The 21,105-nt window shown below is 47.6% G+C and overlaps 1 protein-coding gene across 1 annotated transcript; it reads right to left on the reverse strand.

Moving 5' to 3' along the window:
- Nucleotides 1–6,637: 6,637 nt before the first annotated feature.
- FOXF2 (forkhead box F2) lies at nt 6,638–20,104 on the reverse strand. Its single transcript, XM_026715051.2, has 2 exons — nt 18,997–20,104; nt 6,638–8,975 (listed from the first exon to the last, which is right to left on the reverse strand). The coding sequence occupies exons 1-2, from the start codon at nt 20,021–20,023 to the stop codon at nt 8,803–8,805; spliced, it is 1,200 nt and encodes a 399-aa protein (XP_026570836.1). The 5' UTR covers nt 20,024–20,104; the 3' UTR covers nt 6,638–8,802.
- Nucleotides 20,105–21,105: the final 1,001 nt, after the last annotated feature.

Genomic DNA, 21,105 nt, shown 5'->3' on the forward strand with positions numbered 1-21,105 from the left:
AGGTAGATGCTATACAGTCAGATGGAATCAGCCTTCTATGGAGTCAAATGCACTGTATGGCTAGAGTTTGCAGATACAACAAGCAGTGGGTGGAGGTTTAAGCCCCCCTATTCCGGAAATGGCATGAGCTTTGAGGGACTGGACAATGTGGAGATGTCTGCTAATCAAATGGTGGTGCACATGAACCCAACACACAGAGACTTTATGATAGCACTTTTCAGAAACCCAAAAGCTGGGCAGGAATCCTGGGCAGGATGCCTCTATCTTCCACAGGGGTTAAACATGGTTTAGCATGGCTAGAACTTCCAAGAAAAAGATGCATACCCTCTTGTGGATGTGATAAAGTCACAGCAAGAGATGCAGGAAAACTGTGAAGAAAGTTTTATGGAAACTGATGAAGAATTTAAAAGATTCATCACCCGTTCCCGAAAGTTCTCAGGGCTGACCGCCATTGTGTTTATTTCAGGCAGATGTTTTAAGACACACTATGCAGAAAGCAGTATGGTAATTGCAGAAATGTCCCCTAAGCATTTAGACTTAGTTGTCATCATTTAGTCATCTGTCTATAGTTGATTTCCTATTTATCCCCTTTTTCCTGTTTGCAGTAATCATCCACGTAGGCAGACAAATCCTGAAATCAGTTCAGGCTGGAAAGATCTAGATGATCTCTAGATACAGCAGAGATAGCATCGTATTTCTTGGATGCTGTTGAGAGGGACATCTCGATTATTGCAGCCCAGATCTGGTATCCCTACCATACTCATTACCTGGATGTCAATAAACAAACCAATCTGGAATTTCAGAACTTGAAAATATGAAAAAGAATTTATCTAAGATGTATAAAGGCATGTCAAATGAATGTTGGAAATGTCAAAATAAAGAAGGGACTTTTTATCGTCTATGGTAGACATACGATAAAGCAAAAGAAAACAACCTGGAGTATGATTCATATTTTAATAAAGAAAATTCTGAAAACAGAGATGAAACCAGAAGTTTTCTTTCGGCTCTAATGGGAAAAGAACAGGAGAAAAAAAATGGAACATTGTCACTATATATGTTGGCGGCAGCAAGACTATTGTATGCACAAAAAATGGAAGGACACTTTGATTCCTAGCATGGAAGAATGGTTACAGAAGTTGATGGAGTTGGTTGAAATAGCAGAACTGACTACCTTGGATAAAGAAAAGAACATAAGAACTTTTGTTTCCACATGGAAACCGCTTCTGAACTTCATGCTTGTTGTGGAAAAGAATGTAATTCTGACTTCAGGTTTTACAGATTAGACTGATAGATCTTTATAGAAATGACTTGTTCATTCTATTATGAGAAAACAAAAAGGCTGTGTTTTGATGCCTTATTTTATTGTAACAGAGAGAGTCAGAAGTCAACGCTTCTTTTTCTCTCCCCTTTATCTTTGCTCGCTTCCCCTTTCCCTTCCCCCTCACTGTTCTTCTACTTACTTTTGTATTTTGTATTTTAATACTCTATAACTGAATAAAAAAAATGTAAAAAAAACCAATAATGAAAAAAACAAGAAAAAGAAAAAATATGAAAGAAATTCCATGACTTAATATGATAGCAATTTTCCAGTACTCAATACTGTCGTTACAGAGAAGAGGGCTTAACTGATTTTCCAAAGCATCTGAGGGCAGGACAAGAAGCAATGGATGGAAACTAATCAAGGAGAGAACTAAGGAGAAATTTCCTAATAGTGAGAATAGTTAATCAATGGAACAACTTTCATCCAGAAGTTGTTTGTGCTGCAACACTGGAAGTTTTCAAAAAGAGACCGAACAGCCATCTGTCCACAATGCTATAGGGTTTTAAGCCATGGGCATGGGAGCAGTCTAGAAGACCCTCCAAGATCTCTTCCAACCCTCTAGATTCTATAAGTTTATATTTAGAGTAGAGGGAATTTTTCTCCTGTTTATTTTCAGGTGTGACAGATTATTTGCAAGAAATTTCTTAGTAAAAAAGAAAGAAGGAAATGGAAATAAAATTGGTATGTTCATGCTAGCATAGACTGTCAGAAAGACAAGGGAAAAACTACTGCTTTCTACACATTAATTTCCTGAATTACCTCTATGAACGCAGTTATATGTAGTCCTCAGTTAACAATGGTAATTGGGATCAGAATTTCCATCGCTAAGTGACATGTCATAAAATGTGATGTCACTTGACTACATAGTTTAGGAACACCAGTTCCAGCACATCCAAGTTGCTATCATTAACGATAGCATGGTCATTAAGTGAGGACTTCATAAGGTCACTATTTGTGACCTCCTGCTGGTTTCCAAGTTCTTAGCTTGTAAGAAGCTGGCAAAGATGGTCTCAAATTGTAACTATGTGATGGTGGGACATTGTGATGTCATAAACGTGAGATGATCACTGAGTAGCCAAATCACAACCACATAATTGGAAGACACTGAGACAGCTGGAACTTTGAGGACCAGTCACAAGCACCGCTCATTCAGTGCCATGGCAAGTTGGAATGGTCACTGAATGAATGGCCATTCAGTGAGGACCACCTGTAATTAAAGTTTCATGCCAAAAGCAGTTTACTTGATTGTCATAAAACTTAGGGTCAATTCAGGAAAGGCTATTGTCAGTCCAACATGCCACTAGGAAAATAAATTGAAAACACGTGCGTTGATATGGGCACACTCACAACTATTTCTGTGGCAAGTAGAGTTGTAAGGAAGACAGACTCAGAAGAGCAGGGCAGGTAGATGGAAACTTGAAGTCATGATCTGCTCACTATTTATTTGCCACAGAGCATGAATGGAAATGCATGCTGTCTGGATCCCATCCTGCTATTTCACAAACTTCAAAGAAATGAAGGAGGTGCACATCTGGATACTGTCCATAAATTGTTTGGAAGGGCAGCAAGAACTCTTTGAGTTCTGAGAAAGACACTCTAAAACACAAGCACACACACCAATGAAACTTGTCCGGGAAGGGAATGGCACTCGCAAGACACAGAGGTTTATTATCACCCAAGGCACCAGATCACAAATTCTCTGCCCATCCCTTTTCTCAGTGAATCCTTCCAACAACAACCTACTTATAAAGATGTGGGTAACTGTGATAAGACACAGTTTGGTGTAGTAGTTAAGACAGTTGGCTGAAAACCAGGAAACTCTTGAGTTTAGGACCACCCAAGGCACCAACCCAGCTGGTTGCCCTTGAACCAGCTATTCTCCCTCAGCCCTGGGATGCCAACAATGGCCGCTATGTTGTTTCTCTGTTGAAAGAGCATTAACTACTTTAATAAGGACAGTGGAAGCACTCGCTGCTCATTAAAATGAAATAAGGTGGCCAGACTCAAAACTGTGTCGATCAAAGAGGTCAAATGAAAAGCTTTTAATGGCATCATTTTGGCCTGTTCAATGGACATAAGTAGAAACCTTGGTGCCTTCTGAGTCTAGTTGTTTGCTTGCAAACCTTTCGTTACCCAGCTAGGCAACATCATCAGTGCTAGAAGAGAGTGGAGTTTGCTCTCTATTTATATACAAGTCATTTGCCCTGCCAGCATTAGTGGGAGCATTGTTTTCTTCTCCTTGATTGGTCTGTTGTCTCGAAACAACAGAGAAAAGAAAATTGTGAGGAATTGTCCAGGCACGCACCAGGCGTCAACACTGAATTGAAGTGTGTGTGTGCGTGCACATGTGTGCGTGTGAGAGAGGCAGAGAGACAGAGAGAGAGGTAACTAACACAGAGAAGCCGATCTAGGTAAATATCCATTTATCCATGAATTTCTTGAGTTAAGTTTCTCTGAAGCTCACTTTCAGATGTTTGGGGAATTGTAGGTAAGATTTTTTAAAGGCCTCTTTCACACATTGCATCTCTCCATCAGGGGGCAGTGGAGCCTCATGGGAACTCCAGGTTGGGCAATTTCAGTTTTTCGGCCTTTGAGGTCTTGTCATGCTCTATATAAACAAGTTACGTTGGAGTGTTTAGGTTATAAATTACGTCCATGCAGGCTTGCCTTGAGAAGAATGTAAACACTGCACTGTGGTCGCAGCGTTCTCTGAAACTGACTTTATAATGTACAGCAGGCCTCCGAGAAGCCCATGAAGTGTTGTGCTTGAACGTAAATAGGGAGATTTTTTTAACAGCATTTTTTTTTTAAAATGCACAAATTCTCTCCCTTTTTTATTGTTTGGAAATGCAAGATTGGGAGTACTCTTATTAAATAGTAAACTCCTGGGTGGTGGAATTTTTTTTTTCTTGTTCGGGAAAATTGCTCCATTTTTTTTTTTATTAAACATAAGAGAAGCCTGGATGAAATCAAAAGGCAGGGAGGGGAGGAAGCTTGGAGAGTGCAGGGTGGGAGACTCGCCCCAGTTCAAGCTTAAACCATTTCTATTCAATAATTTTGGACTAGAACACCCTCATCTGTGAATCCACTGATGGGTTATCTTTCTGTTGCAAATCAAGATGTCTCTCTAAAAAAAAAAATCTAACCCATTAAGCATCAATTCCTATCAAGCAGCAGAACTTAATGCTTTAGTTTCCTGAAAAAAGGTTTGGGCTGAAATTCACATCTAGCCTCAATCACAGCCGCTGACCAAGTAGGCTGTGTGGATTTAATCTAAAAAAAAAACCCGCCTTGCCCAAGGCCTGAGTTTTATTTCCAGGCCTGCTACGGAGGCTAGTTTGATTTTCTGGAAGTGTAAGACACACGAGGAGACGATGCAGAGAACAAACTTGAATTATCTCCAACCAGACGGATCTCAGTTGTGGCCCCAAACATCTTAGGGTATGCTAAGACCTTCATGTTTTTTTCCCCTTTCTCCTATGAAATTATTCTGTGTTTGAAGTTGAAGAGGAGCTCATGCTACCGAAAGCAGTGGGACTTACTTCTAAATCCAGAGATCTGTTGCATCAGGTCTTGGTGGTGTTGGAAGATCAAGCCAGTGTGATCCAAGCTAGTCCTGATGCCCTCCAGATGTAAGGAGTGGAAGGCCCAGATTTCTCAGCATTGGCAATCCTGGGCTGAGGATTCTGGGAGTTGAAGTACCTGCATAGGACACCCAACTGGAAATGTATGCCTATCAGGAGGAGGTCAAGGTTGTTAATTACAGGCAGGCATGCCAGTTCAGTTTTAGTAATAAATCCTATGGTTTTCAATGCAGTTCAGCTCCAGAGTGGCAGCACCCAATGCATTTGTCCTGGATGGCTCATACCATCTAAATATTTAAGGCCCAGCCCTGCCTGTTGTCTGTTTTTTAAATTGCTACAGGGTTGAATGGGCTGAATATACTGGGATGCGGTACTGGGAAATATCAGAATAAGGGACAGAAGGGATGGTCGTCCTGTCTGCCTCAAACTTTCACCAATTGTTCTGGGAGCCATCGGAACTGAAGTCCGTAAGGAAGCGCTGGGGCCGTTTCTGCTCCCATCAACATAGGCAGGCTCGGGGTTGTCGGGGGGAGGGGGGATGTGTCAAAAAAGTCAAGATGGCGGTGCACAAAAAAAAGCCAAGATGGCGGTGCAGCTAAAAAGCTGAAGGAGCTTTGATCGCACTGTCGGGATCTCCATTTTGATTTTTTTTTTAAACTACGCCCAGAGGATATCCCGATAAGGCTAATTCCTAAATTATTCCAGATGGATTTGCAAATCCGGCTCTGCGAATCTGGCACCCTTGGAACCGGTGGGCTGCCTGCAATCCTCATCGCTTTCAGAGTAAAGAAAATAGTAGCCCAGCGCATCTAGAGAGCACCAGATTGGGGGGAAAGCGATTTAGATAAATGCTGTAAATTGGACAAGGGGCTCGCCTGAATTTCCGGAATTGCTTTTCTTCTTCTCCCCGACTAACAAGTGAACATGAAAGTGTTGCGGGCAGTACAGAACAAGCCTGTTCGGAGCTGAGTGGATTTCTAATCGATAGTGTGTGTCTATATCAGCTTTTCGCTACCTTAAAGTCTTCCGGCTGTTTTGGATTATCACTCCCATCTTCCACGGCCATAAGGCGTGAGGGTTCCGGGGAGGGCAGTTCTGGTCCAACTCTCTTGGAAGGGTGTCTGGTTGGAAAGATTACTCTGTCCCTTCTTCTGGGGAGATTTTCTAATCCTCGGGAAGAAATCTCTTTTTTTTAAGTAGGAAGAGACTACAATTTCGGAGCCATAGCCTTATTTGACCTGCAGCCCCCCAAAGATGCTGCATCACCTCCCCATCATCCCCAGTTAATCTAGAGATGGCGCCTCTTTGATATTTACGTTAGCCACGATTTGCTTAGTTCTAAGCACACATGGTGAATTTCAGGGAAAAGCTCCTTTCTCCGTAAAGGCCTTGGACGAAGCAATGCCCCGAGTAAACTCAATAGGGAATTATCTGAGTATTTGCCCTGGTCTCGGATCTCCGCCTCAAGGTGGGAAGAAGAGATGGTCCCTGTGACCGGAATAAAGTCTCGCCGGGTTGAAACCTTCAAGCTGGGTCTTACCAAGTTACTTCCCCGCCTTGCACCCAAAGCGAAGCCCGCAAAACCTGCGCAAAGCCGGGCTCTCTTTCCCCTTGAACGAGGAAGGCAACGACTCCCCCGCCATTGCTGCCTGTTATTTTCAAGCATTAACCGTGGACCCTTCCTACTATATAAAGGGGATGCGTTACATGCCAAAGGGAAAGGAAGCTAAGCTTGTGTCACATACATTTTATTGGGGGAAATAATTGCCCACCCCAAGAACTTTGTACATCACAAATTTCTGACAAACCAACAAACGTTATACATAAGTGCAAATTATACTCTCTGGTTGAAAAGCGATAGTGTGCGAGTATACACGAAATTTATTTCAATTCTTTTTTTTTTCCTCAAAGAAACAAAAACAACAAAACGTCAGCAAACTGTGATATAAAACGCTTAAGGGGGAAAACAAAATAGAAATAAACTAACCCCGAAGTGGTAACGTGTCAGGATCTGAAAACTAAGCGGGTTACCCGGATTTGGAAATTGGGAGGTGCCGGTGGAAATACTCGCGTCCTCCCACTCCCACCCCAGAAATCAGTGGCGCTTCGTCGGGGTGGTCGATGCCAACGGAGTCCCTTAAGAGGCACCCTGGAAAAATAAGGCATTTCATGCAAAACCAAGAAAGAAAGAAGCCTTGGCCAAAGCAACGATCAAAGGTTTTCTGCATCAACAAATACTTTCGCTTTCGTTAAATTCCCCCTTCCCCGAACTGTGCATCCCGTAAGGAAAGCATGCCTGGCCTCTCTTCCTGAGATCTTCCTGCAGAGGAAAGGAACTTTTTCAAGACGCTAAAACACCACGGAGGCAGGGCGGCTCTTTCTCCAAGTCGGGGCCTTCGAGCGGCCGGCCAGCCAGCCATCCTTGTGCCGAATGAATTGTATTGTAACGAAGGACCGTTTTCAATCACCTCGACGGTGGCTTGGCTGCGCTCGAAGTCCCCCGGTGGCCGCTGCCGCCTCTAGAAGCCTTTCCCTTCCGATTTGCCGTTGTCTAAACGCGGGCGAGGGAAACGGGGTTAATCGAATAAACGGCCTCGGGTCCATGCGATGCTAATGACATGGGAAGGCGAAGGACTTCCTTTTACAAGATGACCGGCGAAGTCCAGCTCAAGTGGCCGAGATTGTTTGAGCTACATGGACGACCCCTTTTGCTTCAAGCATCTTTATTTTTAAAGATTTTTTAAAAAATAAAATAAGGGGGGATATTGTGTAGTGAAAAGAGAGCGACCTCCACACCAACATGCCTGAAGTATGTCCAAAAAAACCCAGGTTGGCTGGTTTACTCATCCTTAGACTCATTCCACGGAATTACAAACGGGGGAAATCCTATCGATTTCATAAGGCTTGGGTCAAGTCCGAATCCAACCTTTTTAATGTTGCTTTTAAATGAAACCCATAGATAGGAAATTAAATGAAACCGGAAACACGACCTCTTTCGCCTTTGGGAAACGCGGGCTTAGCAAAAGAACAGGGCAGACCTGCAGAAACCACCACCGCGCAAAGCCAGCCTCTTTCGTCCCCGGAATCCCCTCTGGGAAGGCTGAACTACAGCTCCCCACCATCTTATAAAATAAAGGGGATGGGGAGCGTGACCTCATTTCTCCGGAGGACCTCGGGCGGAGGAAGGCTGTGCGGCCCAAAGAAGGCTCAGGGAATCTGCCCAGCCCGATCCTAAGCAGGCATTCTCTTCCTTGGGAGGGAGGGAGGGAGAGAGAGAGAGAGAGAGAGAGAGCACCTCGGAGCTCCTTTGGGATGGGTGTCTAACTAACGGCATCCTCGGAATTGGGCGCCCATCATCCCCCTCGGGGATGACTGCTAGGTGGAAACCAGGAGGGAGGGAACGGTAGCCCCCCCCACTCCCCTCCAGAGCAATGCGCGGAGTTTGCAACTGTGAACGCGTCCCTTGGTAAAGGCAGCGATCCTGTGTATTGGGTTGGTCCCTCCCCCGGGTGAGGGCACACAGAGGGGTTCGCTGAGGAGGGGAATGTCCCTTCCCGTGCCTTTCCTCTTCTGCAAGGCGTCAGTCCGGCGGATGAGAGCGGGGCTTCGCTTCAAAGGGCCAGGGAAGGATCAAGGGCAAAGCGGCCGGGCCGGAACGAAGCTTTGGTTTCCCGAGTCCAGAGGATCGCGCTGCGCGAGGTCACCCCGAGAAAAAGTGCGTGTCCCTGCGCTGGCTTCCTCGTGTCGGGAGCCGTGGGGCCGTGGGGGTGGGGGGTGGGGGTGGGTTTACTCCGCGCCCTTCCCCGGCCCTGCTGGGATTTTGGGAGCGCTTCTGCAGCCTCCCGCCGCCCTTCACTTGCGGCCGGCTCCTTCCGCTCTCGCCTTAGGAGTCCGCGTTTACATCACACAGGGCTTGATGTCCTGGCAGACGGTTTGGTGGTGGTGGTGATGGTGGTGGTAGTAAGAGCTGCTGGCCGATGGGTGGAAGGACGAGATGCCGTTGAAATTGAGGACGAAATCCTTCCGGTCGCACACCGGGCTGGGGTGGTGCTGGTACCGAGGCAGGCCCACTGCGGAGAGAGAGAAAAGAGAAGGCCAGTCCAAGGGATGCTCGGGGGAGGGGAGGGAGGGGGGGGAACAGAGAGGGGGGGCTCAATTGTCCTGGTGTAAAATGGAGAGATGGGACTCCATAGGTAAAGGAAAGGAGACTCCCTCCCTCCAAGACTTCACTTTTTGGAGAAGGAGGCCCAGGAGTGGGGGGGGGGGGGCACTTGGTGCTCTATGTTGGTTCATGTCCCTCATTAAGTCCAAAACAAAACAAAAAAGCCCCCAAACCTCACCTTGAGAACTGTACTAGATCTGAACCAAACCTTTGCGGTTTTTTCCTTTGCTCCCCAACTTCTCATCGCAGCAAGTTTGCCTCTGTAATTGCAACAAAACTCTTCCAGCTTGAATGGGGGGTGCAGGTTGGTGCCACCCATCACACCCTCGAAGTACTTGGGGAGCAACCTTTTCCCGATTCTTCTCTAATCAAATTGTGTGTCTGTTGGTGTGTGCTTCTTTGAATCAGTGTTGACTCCTGGCACCTGCCTGGACAAATTCCCTGCAAGTTTTCTTGGCAAGATTTTGGAAGTGGTTTGCCATTGCTTACTTCCTGGGCTGAGAGGAAGTGACTGGCCTGCTGGCTTTGTGCCCGTCTCCCAGTTCTAGGTCAATGTCTGGACAGTCCACCAAACTGGTCCTCTCCCTTACCAGTAGACCTGTTCATTTTGTATTGTTAGATTTACACCCCTGCCTTCTTTCTGGAGATCAAGACTGCATCCTTTCCTTCTTCTGTGTGGGTGTGTTTGTGTGGGGGTGTGTACAACAGTCCTGTGAGATAGGCTTTATTATCTTTCTACGGTTCTGCTTATTAATGTTTGGATGGCATAAAGGAGACAGATCAACTCCACAAAGCATCCATACAAAGTCTTTCTTATTGGTTCATCAGGCATCCTGTCAACTCACATTTATGACGAGGTTCTTCTTAATGTCCAATCCTTTGCCTATCTGAATTGTGGTGTAGGAGGATAATAAACTCTCATCCCCATGATGATTGAAGTGGCTGCATGGTAAAGGATTCAGGCAAGAGTGAGGGAGCCTTCCCCAACCCAACAAGGGTCATTTTAGTGACCAATCTGGATTACAGATGTGGCCACATGACATGGACTACATTTCCCAGGATACCTTAACTACATTTACCATGATGCATTCCCTTAAGGGGACAGCTCTCAGTTCCTAACTAACTATCCCAAATCCCATTAACTCTAAACTGTCTGGACAGCACAGTGGGTGTGTACAACAGTCCTGTGAGATAGGCTGGGCTGAATGAGAGTGACTGCCCAAACTCACCCATTATCCCTCTGTGCCTGAGGTGGAATTGAACCAGAGTTTCCCCACTCATTGTTCAACACTTCCATCATCTCTCTCGCTTCCCTGCATCGCCCCTTCACTGGTTACTGTTTGGAAGGGAAGGGATTTTGATAGGGAGCAAAACCTGAGTCCTGAACCAAACGGAACATTTCTCCTAGCCTTGGCATGGCTGGGCTCGCTGACCGGCCTGCTCTTCATTACAGTGAAGAGATCACCAATCCAAAATGTAACCCAACACCTCCAATTTCTTGAATTCCCCCCGCGCCTCCATTTAGAGTTAAGCAAACTGGCTGGGAGGTGAGTCAAACCCATCAAAGGCCCAATCAATCAACCAATCAGTCAGAGGCATTTGGACTCTGTTTTAATTAAAATAAAATTAAAATTAACCTCATCAAAAGGCAGTGGGCTAAACATCCCTTTGTTTTTGTTCGTCTCATCACCAGCAAAAATCTTCCATGCTTGCAGCTCAAGGTAAAAATAATGAGAGAAATTTAGACCAAACTCCGCCACCCCTATTTACTAGCTAGCCGCTCTAAATGGCACACTGGGAGAGAGGAGGGAGCAGGCTACAAATATAACGTAGTATGTAATAGTATTTGAGAAGAGCATTGTCGATGCTTAGAGAGTCACAAATAGGATGGAGAAGATGAAAAGTTTCCGTGCTCCACTCCTTCAGTCCCCCTTCCTTATTTCATTACAATACCAAAAGCTTTGGCTGGAAGTTAAAGCATTTACCACAAACATCCACGCGGAAGGTTTTAGAAAGCACCCAACCTCAAGAAGAGCCATGAAAACCTGCAAAGGGGAATCTGAACCTGAGTGGGATCCCTGATTTCCTTGGGGCAGCTCACCATCTGTTTACTCTTAGGAAAGCTGACCCTCTTGTGAGAGGAGGCTTCAAGGTTTCTGGAAGAGGTGGCTTTTTCTTCCTACAGCCGAGATGGAGCACCTGGCCCCAAATCACCCAGTTGGCTTCCATGTCTGAGACAGGACTAGAACTCCATTTTGTCCTAGCATCTTCTAGTCCAACGCCTTTAACCGCTACAATACATGATCTGGCCTTGTTATCTTGGGAATCCATTCCTGAATCAGAATTCACGCCCAAGGAGATGGCCTGGCAGGCTTGGAGTGATCCAACCAGTTCCAACACCTCTGGAGGGCACCCAGTTGGAGAAGACCTCAATGAAAGAGCTTTACCTAGTCTTGTCTGCACACAAGCCAACCCCATTGAGTTGGGGAACCCAAGGTAAATTTATATAGGAGCTCAGTTTCATTCAAATGTTAAAAAAAAAAAAAAAGTCCAAGGGCATGACAATTCTTATAAGTAGTTCTACATTCGTAGGCCAGGCAAACGGCAAAGTAGGAGATGCTTTATGGCAGTGCAGCAACTGGATGGAATCCTGCTTGCACCCAATCCCTGAATCACTTGGAGCACAGAAGACAAGAGTCTGGCTGCTCAGATATCTCCTGGTTCCAGCTGGCTAATTTTAGAGCTCGGACTTCATCCAGAGGAAGTTCCAAGGAAGTTCAGCTGCATACAAACTTCCAGTCCAAATGCAAATCTGTGCGCCTTTTCCTTCAAAGGGTGACCTTGTTTCTTATTTCCCACTTGGCCCTCCTAGGTCTGCCTGGCAGTTTGCAGCCACAAGCCAATGTTAAGCTTTCTGTTGGAACTCTATCAGCTTTAACAATAAAGGATGTTTCCTTCCTTGGTTGAAGATCAAGGTGCCCACAGGTCCCCATTCTTTCTCCTTCAATGGAAGCTCCCGTTTCTTAAATCACCCAACACCGGATGCTTACACGGGTATGGACACTTGGCTTCAGAGCCACAGGTCAATCTTATTAATGTTGATTCAGAAGTAAATCTTATAAATACCCTGTTTCCCTGAAAATAAGAGCCAACTGGAAAATAAGCCCTGGCGTGATTTTTTTCAGGATGCTTGCAATATAAGCCCTACCCTGAAAATAATCTCCAATTAAGATTGTCAGCCAGACGGATGCATTTGGAACTGTATTTCCCCGAAAATAAGACCTAACCAGAAAATAACCCCTAATGTATCTTTTGGAGCAAACATTAATATAAGACCTGGTCTTATTTTTGGGGAAACACAGGTAATGGTATCAATAAGGGACTCTCAGATAGAGTAGGAATGCAATTTAGACGAACTGTTTCTTTCCTGCCTGAATTTTTTTCACTTATGCACACATGCGCACGCACAGGTACCCACAAAGCTGGGTGTGGTATTTTCTTTCTATGTAGCAATATAGAAAACCCCAAAGTTTAAATTGCAATCAAATCAGTTAAGACCCAGATCCTAAAGAGCAACATTGTAAAAGCGATGCCCTATTTCTTTGCCAAAGCTCCATTTTGGTCATTTTTAAAGGTTTTTCCTCCTCTTGAGATTGGGGGAAAGACAGAATTAGATACTTTAAAGTTGGCCTGCAGGAAAAGTGAGTGTATTCACTCAGAGAAGGACCTGGGAGTTATTTCTTTCTTTTTGGCCTCCATATCCACTTTTCGACTGGTCCTAAAGCGAGTTGCGAAAGGAAAGGAATATGAAGCAGCCAAGCAGTCCGAAATGAAAACAGAACTTGGACACCAAGCAGCAGAATCCTTATCAATCACTGAGTCACCATTTGGAAGAAAAGTGCAGGATTCCAAGTGGATTTTCAAGAAAGGACCCCATTTCCTTTTAGGGAGATTATTTCAGGCTTAAAGGCCTTATTATAACAGTAAATAAATCTCTCCTGCATTCGGTTGATCTCTCCTCCTCTTCCCCCCTCCCCTCAAATCCTGATTTCAAGATAGGCTCCGGTTACCACTTGTGTTAATGGTATTAACAGTACCAGGATTTTACAAGGAGGCTTCCCTGTTTACAACCAGAGCCCCTCGGTTTTTTGAGGCAGGGTATTTGAGGTCAGTGGAGCTTGGGTGGATTTCCTTCAAGTCACACTTCGCTAGTGAGGGATTTTCTGGTGTCCAGAAACAGCCAAGCAAAGGCTTGGAAAAAGGAAACACAAGGCACAAACTGGTTTTAGCCCTGGGCTTTTTGCCGTGTAGATTCCCTTACAGCATTTCCTTACAATTTAAGGACCTGCTTGTTCTGCTAAAGGGGCACATCCACACGAACCTCTTCCTGAATCCCCCCCCCCCACAGAGAATCATTGATTTCCATGGGCTTTTTTCTTTCTTTCTGCAGAGACCTGGTGAATGCCCAGAAGATCCCAAAGGCTTGGCGGCCATCTTGCGCTTTTTAACCTGTCTTAAATGGAGTCAAAAATTTCCCAAAAGGCAAAGGATGTTATTTTACTCCTTAGGTTGCCTGGCTCTGTTGGAGGATGCAATTCGGCCTCAGTACACCCAGGAATCATATTTTAGCTGGCCTGGCCCGTGAATCCAGGCTCTTCTGTCCTCCAACCAATGGTGTGGTGTGGCTGTGCATCCGAGCTCCTGGGAACTGGAAAGCACCCTTGACTCTTCGTAAAGAGTTATGATGTAGAAAGGGCAGGAAATGATTTCAACTGATGGGCTAGTAGTTACTTTTTTTACTTTCTTTACTAAAAGTAAAACGACTTTCTGAGAGAGCTTGAATAGGCCCATCCATCCACCCACCCATCCATCTCTATGGTTTGCTAGCCAATCAATACAGGAAGATGGGAGCTTTGTCCTCTTTTCCTTCCAGACATAAAGAAGTTAGAAGAGTTAGCTTACATGCTGTCTTTCCTCCCAAGCCTTGTGGCTCCCCAGTGCCAGTGGCTTCAGCTGAGATTTTTGTAGCGTTTTCGAGAAGGCTATTGCTTGCTTTCAAAAAGTAAACCTGTCCCCATTGTTCCCAACTCACGTCCAGCGACGCTGCAAGTTGGGGGTCAAGTAGCCATTGAAACGGTCCCTCTCTTTTCGCCTCTTGGGTTTTGGGTCCTTTCTGCTCAGGTCCTTTCTACTCAAATCAACCGCTTCCCTTGGATTCCCGCCGCCTTTCTTAGGCTCCCAAGAAAGGCCGCAAAGTTTTATTACAACTCTGATTCAAGCGGTTCGGCTTGGATTAAGGGTGTGCCAAAACAAAACAAAACAAAGCAAAGCAAAACAAAAACAAAAACAAAAACAAAAAACAGCCCGACTCTCCCTTTCTTCCTTCTTTCCCCTTCTTCAAATATCCGGGGAAAAAAACAACAAGGTCTCTGGTTCCAATCTCGCTCGGCCTTTTCCAGGGCTAACCAGAGATTCAAAGAAGTGGTGGTGTGGAAGTGTTACCGATTGGATCGCGATTCGACTCGAGTGGCCGGTTTAAAAAAACCAAAAACCAAAATCAATTGGGAGAGAAAGAGAGGCGATTTCCTTCCAGCCTAGAAAATGACCCAGCGGAAAAAACTCGCGTAGATCTCGAGATCTTATAGCAAGGGCTCAGCGGCTGGATGGGGAAATAAATCCCCTGTGCGTATTTTCGAGACTCCCGTAACTGCTCGTTTCGACCCCCAGACCCATGATTTTGGAAACTGGGTGGCGTGGACCTTTCTTGGTCCTCTCCAGGGCCGTAGGCCTTGAGGCCTGGCTGTAGTGCCTTCCCTTGCAAACGCGTGGGGTTTATACCAAGAGGGAATTGATTCTCCTCAGCAAATCTAGCTTCGGACCATTTCGAACGTGTCCTTTTTTCACCGATGGCTTTTTTTGCATAGTCTTGTCAGCTCCGAATCCTCCCTTCGCTTTCAAAAACTCCAGTCTATGGGCTAAACGTGTTAGAAAGTCCCGTTGGTTTACATTGGATGGTTTTTTTTTTTTTCCATATTAGCTTCTCCAGGAGAGTCCACTGCAGAGTATTGAACACCGTCGCCTTCAAGGAAAACCAAGGAAAACCCACTTGCCTTTTTGAAAGCACCTTTGGGACACTGTGAGGGTTTAGGTTTCCAGCCGACAAGAACCACAACCAGCTGTGGTTGCCAGCTGTGAAAGAAGGATCTTTTGCTTTCTCATTATACTTGGGCATAAGTTGTCTTAAAAACCCGGCTAGCTAGGATAATGAAAGGATCACTTCGTCTGAGAATTACTCAGTTCAAAAGTTACCCGAATTTGGGTGGGAGGGGTGGAAAGACCTTCGTTTCCTATCTATGCTTACTCACAAGTAAAGCTCAGGATTCACACCCCAGGTTAAGCAGGGTATATTTCCTTCCCTTAGATACACACACATACACACACACACACACACACACACACACGTTTAAAAATCGGAAATAGGAAACTCTGGCTCCGTAGCTTCTTCAGGGATGGACACAGAGCTTATTTGGGAAGGTCTAAGTGATCTCAGGGAACCCCCTTTTAAGTATCTCTTGAGCGATCGTACTTCATGGAAGAGCTTTTTTTAAAAATCAAGCTTGGGAGCTAATGCTCATTTCTCGGAGAGCAAACCTCGCGAAGACCATGGTGTAAATACTGAGATCTTATCCCCCTTTTTTTTACACTTAAGGAACCCAAAGAATTAGCAGGTACTCAGGCCTGCGTAGAAGCCCTCAAAAAGGTTTATCCAGAGTCCCACCGTTGCTTAAGCCAGGTTAGGGATGCTTAAGCCAGGTTAGGGATCGGACTACAACTCCGCCTGCCCCTTTAAAGCGGAGATGTGTAGTCAGGAATTAGTGAGGTTATTCCGATTACAGCCCTTTCATGATCAAGAAAAAGGAGGGAACAGAAATCGTTGGTGTTATGGAAGGTAAAGGAGGAAAAACACACTGCATTTTCCTGGGGAGTTGTATTTCGCGTAGAATTCGTGCAGGAACGTTTTGTTTGTGTATTCATGAACGTCAACAACCGAAATTATATTTAGATCTTCAGAACGGAGGCATTAGGAACTGGAAGAGGCGAAAAGAAAAAAGAAAAAAAACACGGAACGTTTTCCAGGGTCCTGTCTTACTTCCATTCTTCCCCGTTCTTGCTGTTGTTGTTAACGTTGCTGTTGTTATTATTACACCAGTTTTAAGAAAAGATCTTTCAGGGGACGGTCGTTTTTCAAACTCCCCAGCTAAAAACAACTGCGCCGAGATGGGGAGGCCCGTTTTGCGGGAAGGTTTCTGCCGCTGATTGACAGCAGGTCACCGAGGAGAAATCCCAAGCAGTGGACAAGGTCGTCTGTATTTGTGACTTGTTGAAATTCCCATAAAATTGAACAAGACCTCCCTCTCATCTGGGTTAAGTCAAGCTCCGGAGTCCCCTTCGGTGTGGTCCAGCCCCAGACTGTCTTTGTTTAGTTAACCTTCGAGACCCACGTTTAAAAGGGTTATTTGGAGAACCCATCGCCTCTTCCCCCCCCGCTCCCAATCCCAGCTGAACATCTTTTACCCATTTCGAAGCCTTATTTTCTCCATTCTTTGCTCTCCCCCGGATTTTTCAAGGCTTAAAAACAAAACAATATATTGCGAAGAGACGATCTCTCGGCAGTTCCTTCCAGTTATAGAAATAACCCGAACACCCTTTTGTTTGGGGCTTTTTTTTAATGCACAAATGCACAAAGCTGGGCTTCTCCCATACCATCTGCAGAACGATTTGCAATTACACCCCCTCTTTTTTTTTTTCAATTAGCCCGGTACAACAGTGAGTATTATTATTATTTTTATTTAAATAAGCGTACTACTAAAGATCCTTTAGAGATTTAGCGTTTTCTGCCTTCTGGGGAAGAGAGAAAGGGTTTGAACCCAGTAAAATTCCCCAAGGGGAAAATATATATATATACTAAAGCTGAGCATTACCTACAGGAACACACAGCCTGGGAGTGTGTAAGGGAAAACTTTCGGCGATTTCACAGGATACAGAAACAATACCAATCCCCACCGTCTTTGCTGGGACGTTACCGATTCCCAAGAGTCAAGAGTTTAAAAGGCCTCCTTTTGCGAAGACGTGCGCAGGATGGCAAAGTTAAAGAACAACCCGAACGCAACAACAACTACCCCAACGGAGTAGGGCCTGGGACGGAACCCTTCTTGATTGATTAAGTCCCGGCGTCTCTCTCTCTCTCTCCCTCTCTCTCTCTCTCTCTCCCTCCCTTTCTCTCTCTCTCCCTCTCTCTCCCTCCCTCTCTCCTCTTTCCTCTCTCTCACTTTCTGCCTCTTTATCCTTAAAGGCGGTCCACTCTCCTACCCAGGTTTACTTCTTCGAATGAGAAGTCATCGCATTCAGTTTCGTGTATGTGTGTGTGTGTGGGGGTTTGCTTTGAAACACCCCCTTTAAATTTTACCTTGCCTGAAAGCAAAGTCTAAGGAGCCTTAGCACCGTCCGGGGATGGGGTGTGTGTGTGTGTGGGGGGGGTGTTTAAGAAAAACCCGGTACTCCAGAACCGCAGCTTTAGAGTTAGTTGTACACATTGCTGGCGCCTTTTCCTACTCTGAGTTGAGAGGGGGGGAGTGTGTGTGTGCCAGAAACAGTGGGGAGAACTGCACCTCATAAACACCACGTAGCTGGGGATCTTTGAGTGTGGAGAAGCTCCTGGATGCGACTGCTGCCTTTGTCTTCTGGGGGGTGGTTGGTGAACTGAAGTTTGGGGTGGAGGGTGTAAGGAGGGAACTAGCAGCGGAATTCGAGACTCATCTTGAAAATCGCAAGATGCCGCGAGGCTAAGACTGCAGATGTGAATTTCTCTGCTTAACCCAGCGCTACCCTTCTCTATCCCCCACCCACCCCCACCCCGCAACAATTCGGCCTATTCCTTTCGTCCCATCCCCCTAGAAAGCCTTTGCTTTCTTATACCAAAGCTGGTGTTTTCTCTGAAAACATCTGTACTGGACAAGGACCTCCTCGGCTTGTTATCTGACAGCTACGACTTAACTTTAGCGGGGCGGAGGGATTTGGGGGGTCTCTCTTCAGCACTCAGGAGACATTTTTGTGATTTGTTTTTTGTTTTGTTTTTTAATCTACCCTAAATTTCACTTCGAGGTGGGAGAAACAAGGCAATTCCCCTTCAACACACACACACACACATACACACACACACCAATCAGGTCAGTTACTGTACACAGTAGAAAGAATCTAGATCAGATACTGAACGGCAGCAATATACAAATCCAACGTTCCTATCTCAACGTCCCGATCTGGCTGCGATTCTGAGCACCGGTAAGTTTGCTTAGGATCGCAGCCAGATACTCTCAGATTTCTCCCCCCTCGAGCCAGGACTCGCTTCACTTTCTTCTCTCTAGCCCCTTCAAGAATACAATTCTCCAATCTATACATGTGAGTAAAAAACAAAAAAACACTCACAATTGCCTCATTTTACACCTTCACCCTAAAGCTAACGCTTCTATTGAAATGGCAGTCAAGTCCGTATTCTGGAAATCTCCTGCAAAGGACAGATTGCGGGCTTATGGTCTGCAAACTCCGTGTTTCTCAACAGGATTGGACCATCTATAAACCATTCGATGGCCTTTAAAGTACCCCTAGAGCCGGAAACGACCAGCACGTATGTGCCAGGGGGGGAAAGCCTTTACCTTTACCTTTCAAAGTACCAAAGGAGCTTCCAAGTCATGTGAGTGCCTAGGCTTTCATTTCTGCCCTCCCGGCCCGAGACTCGGCTCTGGCTCCGGCCAACCTTCGCGGAGGGTTTTTTTGCTTTCCAGATTCCCAGGGAAAGAGGCCTCGGCCTTTGAAAAGGAAGCAAAGGAGAAAGAGGAAAGGAAGGGAAGGACAGGACGGGGCGGCTGCGGTACCTGAGAGGTCTTCCCTGCCGTTTTGGTGCAGGTAGCTCTGCTCCAGCGAATAGGAGGCCATTCCCGAGTGGATGCCGGCAGGGGCGGCGGCGGGCGGCGGCGGCGGCGGCGGAGGCTGCAGGGCCTGCTGCTTGAGATAGGGCGAGGCCGCCGAGGCGGTCCAGTGTCCGGCAGGGCTGCCGTAGGGCGAGTGGCACTCGATGGCGCTGGCCATGGCAGGCGAGGAAGGCACTGGGCTGCTGCTGCTATCCGGCCCGTAATCCGGCCCGTTGGACGGCACCGGGCAACTGGCCATGTACGTGGAGCCCGGGTTAGGCGACATGTGCGGGACGTGGTGGGCGTCGTAGGCAGCGCCGGCCTGCATGACGTCCAGAGGGTTGTAGCCGCTGGGGTGGCAGCCCAGAGGGGCGGCCGGCCCGGCTTGGAAGTCGAAGCCCTGCGGGAGGAAGCTGAGCCCGTTGACCATGCGGTGGTACATGGTGGGCTTGAGCGCCTGGCATTTCCTTCGGAAGCCCCGCGGGCGTCGTCGGAAGGAGCCTTCCTCGAACATGAACTCGCTGGCTGGGTCGATGGTCCAGTAGTGACCCTTGCCCGGCCGGCCCAGCCCTTTGGGCAGCTTGATGAAGCACTCGTTGAGGGAGAGGTTGTGCCGCACCGAGTTCTTCCAGCCTTGGTAGGCGCCGCGGAAGAAAGGGAAGCGGGCCTGCAGGAACTGGTAGATCTCGCTCAGCGTCAGCCGCTTGGAAGGCGAGCTCTGGATGGCCATCACGATCAGCGCGATGTAGGAGTAAGGCGGCTTCTCCGGACGCCGCAGCCCCGAGCTGGCCTTCTTGGGTTTGGAGGGCGCGGAGGCGGAAGCGCAGCCGCCCGAGTTGTTGCCTCCACCGCCGCCGCCGCCGCCGCCGGGGGTTGTAGAGGTGCTGCTGCCCGTGCTGGACGTCTCCAGGGCGGAGGGAGGCAGCGGAGGCGGCGGCTGGTTCATCAAGGCCGGGCTGCGAGGCACCGGGGCCCCGATCTCGGAGCTCATGGAGGCTGCTCCTCCTGGGCCACCTCCTCAGCGGTCTGGCAGCGGCGCCCTGAGCATCATCTCTGCCTCCTCCCTTGCGCAAGCTTTCCCCCCGCTCCCGGGCTCGCTCGCTCTTGCACACAAGCCCAGCGCCCCCCTTCCCTCCCTCCCTCCCTCTCCTGTCTGGCCCCCTCCTTCTCTTTCTCCACCGCCTCCTCCTCCTCCTCTTCCTCCTCAGGAGCCTTCAGTTCTCCCGGGCTCCGCTCTCTGCCCCCTGCCTGGTGGCCTCCCGAAGCCTTTTAAAGAAGAGGAAATCCATCAAACCCCCTGCGCCGCTTTTGCGTTAAAGGCAGCGCAGCCAAACAAAATCTGCGGCGGGCTATCGCCTGGAGAGGAGTGTGGGAGCGTGTGTGGGAGGAGGGGGGGGGGGCGCCGAAGGAAAAGGAGGGGGAGGGTAATCCCTTCTCCCCCCCCCCCCAATTCCCTTCCCCTCCTCCGCTGAATTTATCCCACAACTCAGGCCAGAGGGAAGAAGAGAGGAGAGGCGGAGGGCGGGCGCTTCTCGGTCCCACTCCAGTTGGCTCCCGTCCCACTCCCGCCTCCAGGCCTGCGGGCTCCCCGCGGAGGCTCCAGATCCCTCTGGCTGCCATATTTGGGACACGCCATTCTGTCATCCATCAACTTGCCCCCTCAGGCAGTGGCCGAGTCTCTCCAGGCGCACGCCTAGCTAGCCAGCCCCAGGCTCCTCAAGGTAAATGGCGTTTGGGGCCATCGGCCTTTCCCTTCGCTTGGCGTGAGGAGGGCCAAGCATTTTCGCCTTAGCCCGAAAGGACCGCTTGTGGGATTCGCTCCTTTGGCTGGGGGACTCCCAAGGGGCTGAATTCCGCTTTCCCCAGCGGAAACGTTTGTGTTTCTTTTGGAGAATGGCACCCACTCCGGTGACAGACGTCTTTTCAGAGGGCACCAACATGCCATCTAAGCTGAAGCGGAAAGCAACCGGCAATCGATGGGGCTTCTTCTTACTCTAGACCAGAGGCCTCCAAACTTGGCCACTTTGAGACTTGTGGACTTCAGCTCCCAGGCTGGAGAATTCTGGGAGTTGA

The sequence above is a fragment of the Pseudonaja textilis genome, chromosome 3 (genome assembly GCF_049901715.1).
Source record: "Pseudonaja textilis isolate UNSWEBS1 chromosome 3, rPseTex1.2, whole genome shotgun sequence".
In the NCBI taxonomy this organism is placed as follows: domain Eukaryota; kingdom Metazoa; phylum Chordata; class Lepidosauria; order Squamata; family Elapidae; genus Pseudonaja; species Pseudonaja textilis.